Source organism: Mytilus trossulus, chromosome 2 (genome assembly GCF_036588685.1).
Source record: "Mytilus trossulus isolate FHL-02 chromosome 2, PNRI_Mtr1.1.1.hap1, whole genome shotgun sequence".
Classification (NCBI taxonomy): Eukaryota; Metazoa; Mollusca; class Bivalvia; order Mytilida; family Mytilidae; genus Mytilus; species Mytilus trossulus.
In genome coordinates this window covers 54,781,765-54,796,465 of record NC_086374.1, presented here as the reverse complement: position 1 = coordinate 54,796,465, position 14,701 = coordinate 54,781,765, and the positions used below count along the sequence as shown (strand labels likewise).

Genomic DNA, 14,701 nt, shown 5'->3' with positions numbered 1-14,701 from the left:
TTAAGTTATAATCACATTTGTTTTTCGAATTTCTCAAAAAAGTAACACTCAATTTCATAATCTGACTCAACATGCATATAAATTACTGTAATAAAATATGTGTGGTTAGACGAGTCTTATAGACAGCATAGCATACATAGACTTATAAAATTACAGGATTTCAATAAAAAGCATGCTAAAAATTATAAGCTACCATCAAATCAAAAAGTTATAACAGAAAAATCAATTGCAATGCAACATTCACAAATTCTAAAAGTACCAGCAGGTTACCAGTAAGCAATTTTAACCTTGAATCTAAATTAAACTTGAACTTTGACCAATGAACTAGTTCTTTTAACGAGGTTAATAATATATAGATTTATATTTCATTAAAAATTATTACAATATACACCAAAATATCTTACAATCATTCCAATTAAAAACAAAAGTTATTGCCGAAATATAGCATGCTAAAGTGTCAAATCTTTATCTTAGAAGGTCACCAATACTCACTTTTCGTATATCCTGCACTTGTTTCCTTACACCTGTATAAAATTTCTTTCCTTCTCGTCGTACCTGTAAAAAAATAAATAAAGTTTTTACATGAACTAGTTAATTATATAAATAAGTAGTTTCATAATTTCGAATTAAAAAAAACAACAGAAGAAATTTGAAGCTTAGATAAGACATGCAAGATACAATTTGAATATGAAGTCACCTATTTAGATTGTGTCACAAAAATTATGTATCAGAACATTTTCTTCGGTCATCTTATGACTTATCTAAATATATTTTCAACTTTATAAATATAATGTTATTTTTTTTATTTTACAAGTTCCTTGTTTCAACTCGTAGTCTTTCTCTTTAATTATATCTCCTTGCTTTTTAAATTTTTGCAGGTATGTGATTTTTGCAGTGGAGGTATATTGGATTCATAATGTCAGTCTTGTACAGAAAATCTGGGTTTTATTTATAGACATAAAGGTAAATCAATGGCTGATTGAGGTCATTGAGGTATTGATGCTGTAGTGCTTCTGCATGAATTGGATTCGATGAATCTCTGCTAAATAGTTTGTTTGCATTTCTTATTCTTAAATGGATAATGAAATCTTGTCTAAGGGAGATAATTTGTTATAAATTAATCCCCCTGTTATACTTCCTTACAAGAACTGATTTACAAAAATGTAGTAAAATTGTTAAAACCTTTACCATGCTTTTATGTGAGTGAATTATTTCAACATTCAGGATTTGATTTCCATTTATCATGCAAAAAATAAACAATTTATTTAATGTTCCAAGATAAATAAAAATACTAAAAAAACAACATTCAAACGAAAGTATATAAACATGCAAATATTTTTAAAAGAATTTAATTTATCTAGCAGTGCTCTAACAAAGGATGTTAATTTTTGTCTTTTTTTTTATTGTTTAATAGATACATATACTTTTTTATGTGTAAGTATCAAACTCAGTTTTGAGTAAACAGGAAATTATGACTATCTATCACTAATTACAAAAGAACTCCCATTGTTTTAATCAAAAGTTGTTTTTACTATGGTAGACAGATGTTGTATTCTGATTAAAATTAAAATTAAAATTTTATTTAGACAACCAATGTTTTTTTTCTTTTTTTGAAACTTATGTGAAAACCATTTTACTTTTAGTTTTCAATTAAATTCATACTTAAATCATCAATTCCTGGAGGTTTCTTTTTTCGTGACTCAAAAATATGTGTTCAGCTTTGGGGATTAAAAATTCTAACATTCAAAGAAACTAAAAGGTAAACTCTTGCTTATTAAAACAGTTGCATATACTTGTACAATTCATTCAAAATGGTGGAAAAGGGGAGAAAAACAAACATTGCTAAAATTGTCATCAACCATTATAAATGAAAAATATGCAACAAGTACTGAAATAAAAATAAATAAATAAAAAATAAAATAAAATCAGTTTTACAACAATGAAAGTGATGAGCAAGCAAAGCCATGATGACAATAATGAGGAAAACATGGTAACCAAGCATATAATCATACTTGACAACAGCAACATGCTAATGACTTACAGTATGCATGGCGCTAGAAACTACAGGAGCAGCCTGTCAAACAAAGATGATTAAATATACTTTTATTTCAGTCACTTTTATTGATATGAAATGACTTAGATCACTTTTTAATAACACTTCTGTCCTTTTTCAATCCCAGTCTATCCTGGATCATATCACTAGTCATAAACACATAAGCTTTAGGCATGCCCAAAGTTTTCATAAATAGATATAGGAAGATGTGGTGTGAGTGCCAAAAATTGTATTGTACAAGGGGAGATTATTCATCGTTTAAATGTATCATAACATTTTTTAAAAAGGATTAACTTTTGCTGGTGCAAAAATGTATTTTCAAAACTACTTCCAGACAATTATGGATTTTGAAATGATTGTGCACATTTATTATTTTTTTATAAAATTTTATAACCAGCTATTTTATAATGACAAAACTAGGGGCGTGCTAAAAGATGGATTTCAAGAATAGAAATGTGATCCTAAATATCCAATAAAAGTAGTACAATGTATTTCTAACTCAATTTTGGAAAAGTTACTCATCAAAACATTTAATGAAATGTGCATTATTTGAAGCTATATAATCTTCATCTTAGTATCTTTTAAATCAACTAAATGTTATGCCCTTGAAATAACCCATTTTTAACCCAAAAGGCATTTTTCACTAAAAATCCCTGATTTACAATTTGTACAGCTAGATACTAAAAGGAAAATAATATACTGAGGATTCATTTATTTTCATGTGTACCAATTTTGGGGACCAAGAAAACCATACATATTCGTGGATGTTTTATTTCTTGGTTATGCCAAAATTTGCATACAAGCCAATAGAAAATTTGTCATTTTTTAAACATAAACTTTTGTGGTTTACCTGCACCAATGAAATCCACAAAAATTGGTATACAACGAAAAGTAATGAATAAACAGTACTTTGTCCAAAAGATGACATGTAGAAAATGTTGAATATAATTTAACATGGCTTATAATGTTTCAAACTATACACTTTCTGTGATCTTATAACAAATCAATCAAAGAATAAGATATATGATGGACCAAGTCAACCTTTAAAGCTGTTCAAACAAATAGTAAATAAGCATCCAGAAAACATGAATTATTTATACTGTTTTCTTCTAAGTCTGAAATATTATATATATTGAAAGCATGAAATAAAGCTATAATGTAAAGCATTGATATAAAAGTTAAATACATGTACTGAACTTTATCAACTGTGGTTTATATCTATATTTACCACAAAAACACTCATGGCATTGCAAGAACAATTTGGACATTTATTCAATATACTAATACATGTATAGACATTTTTCGCACCATAATGTAATAAAATATCAAAATTTCGGTCAGATATTTTCATCTTACTTCAGACATAAACAATAAAACAAATGGTTTAGTATGAAAAAAGAAAATTTTCATCACTATTTCATAACTATTTTTACATGCTACTAACACTATGAAACTTAAGTGAGATCATAATTATAAGCAATGTGTTATCATGAAAGATTTTTGATATATACACTATCCAAATATCGACATCCTTCATTCCATGCACACACACAGACAACTCTGACCAACTCACCAAGAATAGAATTCAAACAAATCACTTGTCTGAAATGATTTCTAACCAGAGAAAAATTGAGATCAGAATGTTACAAAGATCAGTTTTGTTAAACCTCTGATTAAAGAGACAGAAACCTGAGCAATTCAGAGTTTAAAGAACAACAAGTGACTATAAGTAAATTTGTTAATCTACTCATTGCTTTGTAACAAGATTAGAAAGGATGCTTCTACAGGTCTAAACTATCAATAGAAACAACAAAATTTGTTAGCGATGCTAAAAGAGCTTTCTTTGTCATTCTGATAAGGTGACAGTCATCAGTAAGCATCATTTAGTTAGATTCATATATCAAAGCAAACTCAGGTGTTAACTTATGTTCTAGCAACTGTTAAATTGAATTTGGATTTTGCTTAAAAGGCTATTTGAAAATTTGCATCAATTAGCCTTCTTCAGGTGTACTGAAAGTTTTGGTTCTAAACCTGATATGTTTTTAACAAATTCTCATTGAAGAAAATTAGAAATTACTTCAAAAATAGTTAACACCTTTATAAGGTTGGGTGTAAATTAAATATTAGAAAGAATTAATTTGTTATTATCAACCTTTACTTAAATATTTATCTATGTAAATATCAAGAGTTACTTTTATCACGTTTTACTGTTTGACATGTGACATGCATGTTGTTTGTTTTGGTTGATTTTACAGGACAAATGTTATCATTAATTTTTGACATAAAAAAGTTTGATCATGGCCAGAGAAATCAGATATTTTTAATATTTTTGTATTATTGGGAATTTTAAGTCCTTTTAGATAAATGTTTTTGATGCTGAATTTTTCAGTTAAAGAAGCACATTAATATCCCTGACCACCAATCATATTTTGATTTAAGTACCTTTCTTTTCCTTCTATATTGTAAAAGCTTCAATGATAATATCAACATTTTTAGTATACATAAGTACCATCTTATAAAAACATCACTTTGAAAATAAAGTCTTATTAAAAGAAAGTTCTTAAGCAAAACTTCTTTTTTTCCAAACAAGCAAATTTTGCATAAATTTTGATTTTTGATCTATTATTAAAACAATGTTTTTGTAGGGTTCCCACTTTTAAAAATTTCACGAGGTTAAGGCAAACCATGTTTAGCAAAATACAAAAGTTCCAAAGTTTGGTAAAAATGATTATAAATTTTCCTCAATTCAAAAATTTGGTATCTATGAAAATTAAAGAATCTACCCTAAGATTTCAGCCAAATTTTCTATAGTCTGATGGAGTCAAAATGCAGAATGGTGAAAATTCCACCAGATAATGTTCTCTTGAGAGGGTCATAGACAGGGGAGATTACTATCAATTTTAGTAAATTATCTTTTTTAATTTCAGAATGAGGCTACATTTTAGCATGCTTCAATGCTTTACTGACCTTGGCTGAAGCTGTACTGACCTTGGCAGCCATATTGTATATGTGTTTATGAGACATGGTTTTAATGTCCATATCATGCCACTAGAATTTCAATAGCAAACATTTTATAAATCTAATAAAACTCAATTATACAAAGAACCAATCATGCTTAAAATAATTAGGTTGGGTGGTCATTTGTAAATATTTATTTTATTTTCGCTATTGTGTACATATTCAAGATCAAGTTGAAGAAACTGAAACAGACAACTTTATATTTCACTGCAGAACATATAGACTATTTACCATATACCATGCATACACCTCAAATAACAGTATGTTGTAAGGACAAATACTCAAACTGAGAATATAATACATTAGAACCAACAATCTGCCAACTTCTGCCTTTACTATTTGGGGATTTTAATCACAAGATGAATTATTCAATTTTCATTATATCATATAATTTTTATATAATAATCTATAATCTATGGTTTTGAATGAAGAAATATGTGATTAAATCAATTCAAATGCCATGTCAACTGCTCTGAATGCCTGTTTTGAGGTACACATTTTCTGTAAACTAAGAAAGAAGGATAAATAAAGTTATAAATAACAGAGAAAGTGATGTACAAAAAGAGAAGAACGATGAAGGCCTTTATATAATGCATCACAATACAAAATTGCAATGATATCTGCAGAGTATGCCAAAAATGATGGATATACAAAAAAAAATTGATGAATATAATAAAACCAATGCATATAAAATTCATTCATTATTTTCTGTACAATTAAAAATACATAAAATCATATATAATAATGTACCAATCTTTACAAACCTTGTCTTTGAAAAGCTAAGAAAGAAACAATCATATTAAACTAAAATATACTAGTACCAAGGAATTTCATGTTTCTAGAAAAATCATTATTTCATCTTATATATATGTAATTAACCATGGAAAATAAAGTGGACATCAGTACAAACCTTGTCTTTGAAGTCTTTAAAATATTCCTTTGAATTTTTCTGCATCTGTTTACCCTGTTTCTAAAAATAAATAAACATAAAATTTCCGTCAATAAAACAATCAAAGTCATACAATATTATATGTCATTAGTGAAGAAAGTAATGATTATTTTACTGTGAATTTTAAATAAAACAACACATAAATCAAACTTTTGACACAGATATATGTCTTGCCTTTATGAAACTTTGATAGAACAAGAATGTGTCCACAGTAAAGGAATGCCTCACTCGCACTCCAAAAAGTTTAACCTGAAACTTACAAGATCATTTTCTATGTTCAGTGGAACATAAAATTGGGGTCAAAAATATAATTTTGCATTAAAATTAGAAAGATCATATCACAGCGAACATGTGTATTAAGCTTGAAGTTGAATGGACTTCAACTTCATCAAACACTACCTTGACCAAAAATACTTTAACCTGAAGGGGGACAGACGAACGAAAAACAAACAGACGGATGGACGGATGTACAGACCAGAAAACATAATGCCCCTCCACTATCCTAGGTATCCCACTACTATTGTAGGTTGGGCATAAAAATATAAATGTTGATATCGAAATAGTAATATTTCAATATATATGTAAACTACCAGAACATACAAAGTCAAATGACAAATATATAAAATTCATCTATTGTAAATTTATATACAAGATAACTCTAATGAACATTAAGGGGGGGAATACATGTGGAATTAAAATATACTATGGGTTCATTTATTTTCGTTGATACCAATTTTCGTGGATTCTGGAAAAAACTTCTTTTTTTTGGGATGAATATTTGATGCCATGGTTTTGCCAAAGTCTACATACAAGCCTTTAAAATAATGTACTTCCATAAATTAAATTTGTGGTTGCCTTAACCTTGTAATCTACAAAAATTGGTATCCATCAAACATTAATGAATCCACAGTAAGTTAAGAAAATATAAACTAGATAAACTAAGTTTGAAATTTGTGTATTTCTTCCAAATACTTTATGACATACCTTCATATTACCCAACCATTCTTTATATCTTGATTGTGAATTGAGCTTGTCTGCCTGTAACATAGCCTCCATTTCAAATAAATCACTGAAACCTTTACCTAGATTCAACATGTCAAGTCGATCATTTATAAACTGAAAGTGAAAATATAAAAATACATGTATCTATAATGTCCGAGTATAGAATCTAAGAGGACTTCTATCTAAAGAAACTGAAGACCCCAATATCTTTTTAATTAGGTGACAAGCTTAAAGAAGAGAGAAACTCATAAATTTAAAACCTAAGCATCTTAATAGGTAACTTTTTTAACGTTTTCATTGTTTCACATTAATTAGACTACCTGTTGAAATATTTGTAGTTCAAACATCGAGTCCAGAAATGGCTGCATTGAGGATGGTCTTGACTGCACAAATGCTTCTGGGTCAAAAGTTATAGGTTCACCAGGATGAAATCTTAAAGCATCTCTATAGCCACCTAAAAAAAAATATTGAAATTATTTTAAAACATATTGAGCTATGTTATGAGTACAATTTATGCTATGGATATGTGATATGTGAATTATAAGGTAGTTGATAGATAAATGGAACTCCTAGTTATAACAATACATACATGTTTTCAATATAATATAAACAATACATGCAATACAATTATTATAGTAATGGACTTCTGGAAACTTAAAGAAGAACTACCACGAGGGAAAAAAACTGCACAGTGTCTGTTATTTGCAAAATTTAACACTAGAATTACCTGGCTGTACTTATCTTTTAGGGTAACTTAGGCAAGCATGAAAGCTTTATCATCAATACAATAGAAGAATTTGCCACTGGACGTATAGCAACCAACAATCAATCAATCAACACAATAGAATCACATGGTTATTCAGTCGAGATTGTTCTGCTGTCTTAAGGTCTGTTTAGGGAACATGGGAAATCAAGAACTCAGTCCTAATAGAAAACAAGGAAACATGGAAACATCAGATTATTGTCTATATACAGCTGTATTGTTAGACCAATTAATATGACACACTTATATTTTAATCATTAACATATAGACCTCACTTGAAACATGTATGAAAGCCTTCATAAAATAAAACACATATTCTTACCTATGAGCCTTACTAAAGCCTGCATGAAAGCCTTGGATATAACATCCCCATTAGTTGACATTTGCTGGATGATTTTATCTTTCTTCAGATGCCTCTTCAGATAGGAAGACTGGAATTAAAGAAATATTATAAACATTCATTGTATCTATATTTGATTCCATTTAGAATTTCATTGAGCAATCTTAATTTGCTTTTCTCCTACAAAAATTTAATCCCAATTCACAGATTTTATACAGGACACCAGTCCAATAGTTTAAACCAGTAAAAGCTTACAGCTCATTTCCTAAAGCATGTAGGGTAATACTTTGGTTAGCTTGCTTGTCTTTTTTGTATATTGACAATTGTAATTGGGATAACTTTCAATCAAATTTAAATATAATATATATTGGATTAATAATGCCTGTCTATATTGTCAATCATAATTACAATGAGCAAGCTAACACTTACACAAACAAAGCAAGGAATCCAGTCAGAGATTTTCTCTACAAACAATAGGAAATTAGCAGTATCTGATACGATAAATGCTTTTTTTTCTTAGACCAAAGGGTGCTATAAACAGTTTCGTATAAAAAACTAGGGGTATTTCCCCAGGGAGATTTACATATTGATGGAATACCCTGCTATTTATATACCACTGAATGGAAAATTTGATTGTTTTTTATGTTCAATGTGAAAAACATATATTGAAGTTCAATTAAAATGCCACTTTTATAAAGATTTTAAAAAATAAAAATGTTTTTGTGACTTCCTACTATATGGGAGACAACTCCACAAACAGCAGATTTTCACCTGTTGCAAAAAGCACTTTTATTTGTCAGGTAAGATAGCTCTTCTCGGAGCAGGAAAGCGTACCCTGAAACTTCATTATCTAAAATCAGCCGGACAAGCTCTTCGAAATGCACCTTATTAGAAAACTCAAATATGTGCCAATGTTATTGATCCATGGGCCCAAAGGGGGTATGTTTTTAAGTTATTTTACGGGGAAAATGCCTCATTTGCAGCTTATAACTTGTACCAATATGCATTTTCAACCCAAAAATGTTGGATATATTTTTATTTATTCAAAAAATTCATGAAATTATCTTTCCGTTGATGTATAGATATCTATATAACTATGAATACTTGACTTCTATATGATCAGTCCAAAATGTCATGCCCTGTTACGTAGTGACGTCATGAAAAAAACTATTGATTGCACCCTTAAGGCCTCTGAAATATGCACAAAAAATCTAATTTTTCTGTTCAAGATGTTTCAAGACAGCTCAGGTGCAGTTTTTTTTCAGCCTACACATACTATGTGTCCTTTTTGTGACCATTTATGCTCAATTGCAAGTTACTCTGTTGTGAAGTATCTCATGTTATTGAGTCGAATGAGAAAGGCAATTTTACCATGCTTTTTATAATTTTTTTCAGAATAATACTCGCATATAATTTTATTACCATTTGTTTCATGACATGTCCAAAGTGTATGAAACTGAATTTGCAGATGAAGAACAGCAATATTTGAAGTCTAAACTTTTCCGTTTTAATAATATTAATGGCTGTCATATTTGGTATGGTACATCAAACGCAGATGGATATGGCATAATAAGACCGACTTTTCGAGGAAAAAAACAAAATTTCACCGTACACCGCCTGCAATATTTTTTGGCAAATGATTGCAAATTTTCTGATATCAGTTACCATGTTTCACATTTATGCCACACAAAGAAATGCTTAAATATTGATCATTTATCCTTGGAACCTGTTATAGTAAATATTGAAAGAAACCAGTGTAAACGCTTTGGTACATGTCAAGAACATAAAGGTTTTAAAAACTGTATATTTTAAGGTGAGGAAAGATATATAAAAAAACACAGTTCAGTTGGTTTCAATTATTTTATTTATTTACATTGATTCCATAGTTATGGATTTCATTTATATCATTGCAGCCACTACTATACATTGAACCTAGTCTTACTCTTCTGTTCTGTCGCTTACACTTTGACAAAAATTTTTGAATTTTATATTTTGCTGTTTTTTTTCTTTGAGAATAGTAAAGAGCGATTATATCTTTTCGAATCATAAATTTAAAGAATGGAGCACATTTAGAAAAATTAAGTCCAAGAGATTTAGCCAATAAGATAGAAGATTTTCCAGTTCCAAATGTAGAGGAGTGGCATGCAGAATGACATAAACCATGAAAATTTCTTTTATGTAGAACAGATTTTGGAGCATATGTGAAGACACGGTGATGCAAGCTCTCACATTGATTTGTTGTGTGAAGACTAGAAATTTTATTTAAAATATCCAAAGAAAGAGACTTATTCAACGCGGATTCTATTTTTTTTTTGTCTACCACACAAAGATTCAAATAAACTCCATATGGCAAGAATTTAGTATTATAAGTGTCCAAATGTGCACAGCAGGCGACAGAATTTTCTTTGCAATTTGCATGATTTCCACTGAAACAAGAGACAATATTTTTAATTGCTGACTGTGCTAAAGTTGCAAAATTAAGTTGTGTACTAATTTTGTGAATGCGCACTAACTCGAGTCTAACCCTTGATCTAATGCAAGTAGCCAATCTTTGCCGAAAAAAGTCTCTGTCATAACCAGTTTGTAATTTAGAAAAAGTTAAATTTTTTATATACTTTTGAACAGTGCGCATTCGATGTACAAAACATTGATAGTACCGGATGGAGTTGCCGGACTTTTTACCAAATTCTCTCACAACTTTACTCAATTGAGCGCTTGCATCACTGGTCACAGATTTCACTTTTAAAATTTTAAGATCATTCATTTTTTGTAAATTTTTTTCGGCAAGTTTGCCTTCACTTGAAGAAATGGTTTCTTCAGAACTATAAGTTTTCTTACATTCAGTATGACAACACTCATTTTTCCTGTTGCAAAGTTTGTTAGCAGTTGACATGGTCATTAGTAAATTAAGTCCAGTATTTTTTTCAATTAGTGGACAAAAGGACTGTGTGCCGGCCTCATATCCGACTTGATTTCTGTTATTATAGGCCGTGTCGGTCTCCACATCCACCTCATTATCTTTTCCTATGCATTGATTAAATTCTTGAACAAATTGCTGATTTTTTACCATTGCCGCCTCATTCAGTTCTATCATTTTGTCACATTGTTTGTTGACATTTGTTGATATTAATTGTAAACTAGGTACCTTGATGTTGAGACAAGCTAGAGCCATTTGTAAGTCTGTCCCTCCCATTTTGGTTTTTAGTATGGCAAGAGTCATTGCCTCATGGAGGTAACCAGCAGCTGGTCCTCTGCTTTTTTTCTCACATTCAGTATACACTTTACAGGCTCTGATGTCAAAATTACATTTTTCACAATTGGCTTGAAGAGAAATACATAATCCCATGCGCTTTGCAATAGCCACATCTACTTTTGACGTGTTCCTGCACCTGTGTTTTAAGCACTTTTTTATAAAATCCTTTAATTTAGAAAAATTTACAATAATGTTTTCAGAACAGTCCTCCTGTTCTTCAGTTTTCTCCTTATGAGACGAACGACGGGGCCGCAGTCTTGTTGGCAATGTATTGGCTGCACCATTATGCTGTGTCAGTGCAGCTTCATAAATTTCTATTTTAGGTCTACTGACTTTGATGTTTGCAGCATTTGAAGAATCTGCTTCAACACCCAATTCAAACTGTACCTTATTGTTCCAAGGTGTGTAACCTTTGTTGAAGTTATTTCTTTTTCTCCATAGTTTTTTTTTTTTCCTTCTATCTTGGCCAGGCATTTTGAACTCTGAATTTTAACTGTTTGTTTCTAATGATTTTTTTTCTATTGATGACGTCACAAATGTCGCTATGACGTCAAGATTGTTTCAATGATGTTAATAGACAATAGCAAATTTATTTTATTTATACATGTTCAGAAAAATTTTATAGAATTGCCAAGTGTAAATGAAATATTGTTTAATCTTTTTATTTTACTTTCTTCATTGTGTGTGATTTTGCAAATTTGAAATTAATGGATTATCTCCCCCTTGACCACAAATGAACTCTATAATATAGAGATGTGTATTTTTTATTTTGTTGATGATAAAATAAGAAAAAAAGTTGATTATTCATGGTTCAATATGTGATATAAGAATTTCTTTACTAGGTTTGACTGTCATTTATTGTTTGATATTGGTGTTTTTTTCATTGTTTTATGTTTTATTATGTTTAAAATCCTGCTTTATGTATACACCCTTTTAGACATACAGTGCTAATATATGGCCATAATTCATTTTGATTGACCTTTTCAAGAAGTTGAAAGTCTCTGTGGATCATTTTATCTATTTCATTCACCGGAAGAATGAGATGCAATAAATAATGTCTTCTCAGATTCAATATTCAGATTTTTCATTTTATAGCCTCATAGACGGTTTGATGCATTGCATACTAAAATGACAATATCTCAGCCATTTTTACACCAACATACAAGTTTAAGGCACCAAAATGCTTGAAATGACAGTGGGTTTGCAACTAGATGCACAAATGGGTTATCAAAAGACATGCAAACTGGTTAAGGGTGCTATAAACAGTTTCGTATAAAAAACTAGGGGTATTTCCCCAGTGAGATTTACATATTGATGGAATACCCTGCTATTTATATACCACTGAATGGAAAATTTGATTGTTTTTTATGTTCAATGTGAAAAACATATATTGAAGTTCAATTAAAATGCCACTTTTATAAAGATTTTAAAAAATAAAAATGTTTTTGTGACTTCCTACTATATGGGAGACAACTCCACAAACAGCTGATTTTCACCTGTTGCAAAAAGCACTTTTATTTGTCAGGTAAGATAGCTCTTCTCGGAGCAGGAAAGCGTACCCTGAAACTTCATTATCTAAAATCAGCCGGACAAGCTCTTCGAAATGCACCTTATTAGAAAACTCAAATATGTGCCAATGTTATTGATCCATGGGCCCAAAGGGGGTATGTTTTTAAGTTATTTTACGGGGAAAATGCCTCATTTGCAGCTTATAACTTGTACCAATATGCATTTTCAACCCAAAAATGTTGGATATATTTTTATTTATTCAAAAAATTCATGAAATTATCTTTCCGTTGATGTATAGATATCTATATAACTATGAATACTTGACTTCTATATGATCAGTCCAAAATGTCATGCCCTGTTACGTAGTGACGTCATGAAAAAAACTATTGATTGCACCCAAAGTCAGATATATAATAGGTTTATATAAACACTATATTTATTGATTTCTAGGGGACCTTATATCCCAGTAAAACAAGGTGATTGCTAATAAGTGAAGGTTATTGTAAACCAACTTATTTTGGTAAAAAGAAGAATAAATCCATTTCAAATGTCACAAATATATGAAACTTGAATCTTCCTTTATAAACACTTTGATATAGTTTGCCTCTCTTTTGAAATGACAGTATTTTCAATTGTTACAAAACAGCAAAATATATCACTGTATGATGTATAACTCACAATTTCTGAAGGAAGATCTTCAAAATCATCATAATCTGTTATCAATGTGTTTGTATCTACATCCAATATCACAGCATCACTGATCTCATTCTTTCTTGCTTTCTGCAAATATAGAAATAGTCATTGCTATATATTAAGAAATTATTGTGAGTTAATAGTAGGGTTTTTTATAAATGAGAATAATGCAACTGTGTAAGTATAACGGTACACCTTATCGCTATTTGTCCGCCATTACTGGACATGCTGGATATCACACAGGTTTCCGCACAATTTTGAAGTCATAAAACAAAATATCTGACGCCACAATGGAAAAGTGATTGTTGTATGTTTCAAAAGTTCAAGCGGCCAAGTCAGCCGGGATTAGCGATAAGGTGTATTGCAATTATAATGATACACACTTTTTTGGTCTTTAGGAAAATGTTGTTTGTGCTGTTTTTAGACCTTTCTACAATGAAATTTGTTCTAGATGCACACGTATAAAAATTCCGGTTTTTATCCAACGCAATCATGGGTTTGAACGTAGTTTTCAATTTATAGACACGTTTATATATATATATATATCTGTATGTGGATTTTCTTTATATTACAATAACTAATATCAAATTTGGTAGGTCATGTTAAAATTGCAATATTTAACAAATGCTCTAAATAATTTCTCAATTTACAGTATTCTATATGTTAACCAGATGCTCCGCAGGGCGTAGCTTTATACGACCGCAGAGGTTGAACCCTGAACAGTTGGGGCAAGTATGGACACAACATTCAAGCTGGAGTCCGCTCTAAATTTGGATTGTGATTAAATAGTTGACACAGCATAGGTTTCTGACACAGAATGAATGTATTCAAATGAACTTAAAATTTTTGTTTTCTCTTAGAGCAATTCACTATGCTGTTGAATATTAATCCTCTCAAAAAAATGTTTGAAGAAATTTTCTTTTTATTTATGAAATTTCAAATGAGAAAAATTGAACCCAATTTTTTAATCACATCCCCCTTTCCCTTATTCCAAAACTAATTTCAATTAAGATATTCTAATGGAGTTTGCAACAATTACTACTCATTTAAATACATCATAAAATATTAAGATGTAAAAAAACTGCTTGTTATCACTGAATGGTAAAGATTATTTAAATTTA

At 29.9% G+C, this 14,701-nt stretch overlaps 1 protein-coding gene across 12 annotated transcripts in view; it reads right to left on the bottom strand.

The window, feature by feature from the left end:
* LOC134707596 (DENN domain-containing protein 1B-like) overlaps positions 1–14,701 on the bottom strand; it is a 51,098-nt gene that overhangs the window by 12,220 nt on the left and 24,177 nt on the right. For 5 of the 12 annotated variants that reach the window (XM_063567509.1, XM_063567510.1, XM_063567507.1 and 2 more), the window contains 8 exons: positions 13,566–13,667; positions 8,108–8,216; positions 7,343–7,476; positions 7,005–7,136; positions 5,982–6,041; positions 5,021–5,101; positions 2,042–2,074; positions 493–555 (listed from right to left, as the gene is read on the bottom strand). In XM_063567509.1, coding sequence (XP_063423579.1) covers positions 493–555; positions 2,042–2,074; positions 5,021–5,101; positions 5,982–6,041; positions 7,005–7,136; positions 7,343–7,476; positions 8,108–8,216; positions 13,566–13,667 — 714 coding nt within the window. Of the gene's footprint in view, positions 1–492; positions 556–2,041; positions 2,075–5,020; positions 5,102–5,835; positions 5,851–5,981; positions 6,042–7,004; positions 7,137–7,342; positions 7,477–8,107; positions 8,217–13,565; positions 13,668–14,701 lie in introns of all 12 variants that reach the window. The other 7 variants (XM_063567511.1, XM_063567513.1, XM_063567516.1 and 4 more) reach the window with 3 other exon arrangements.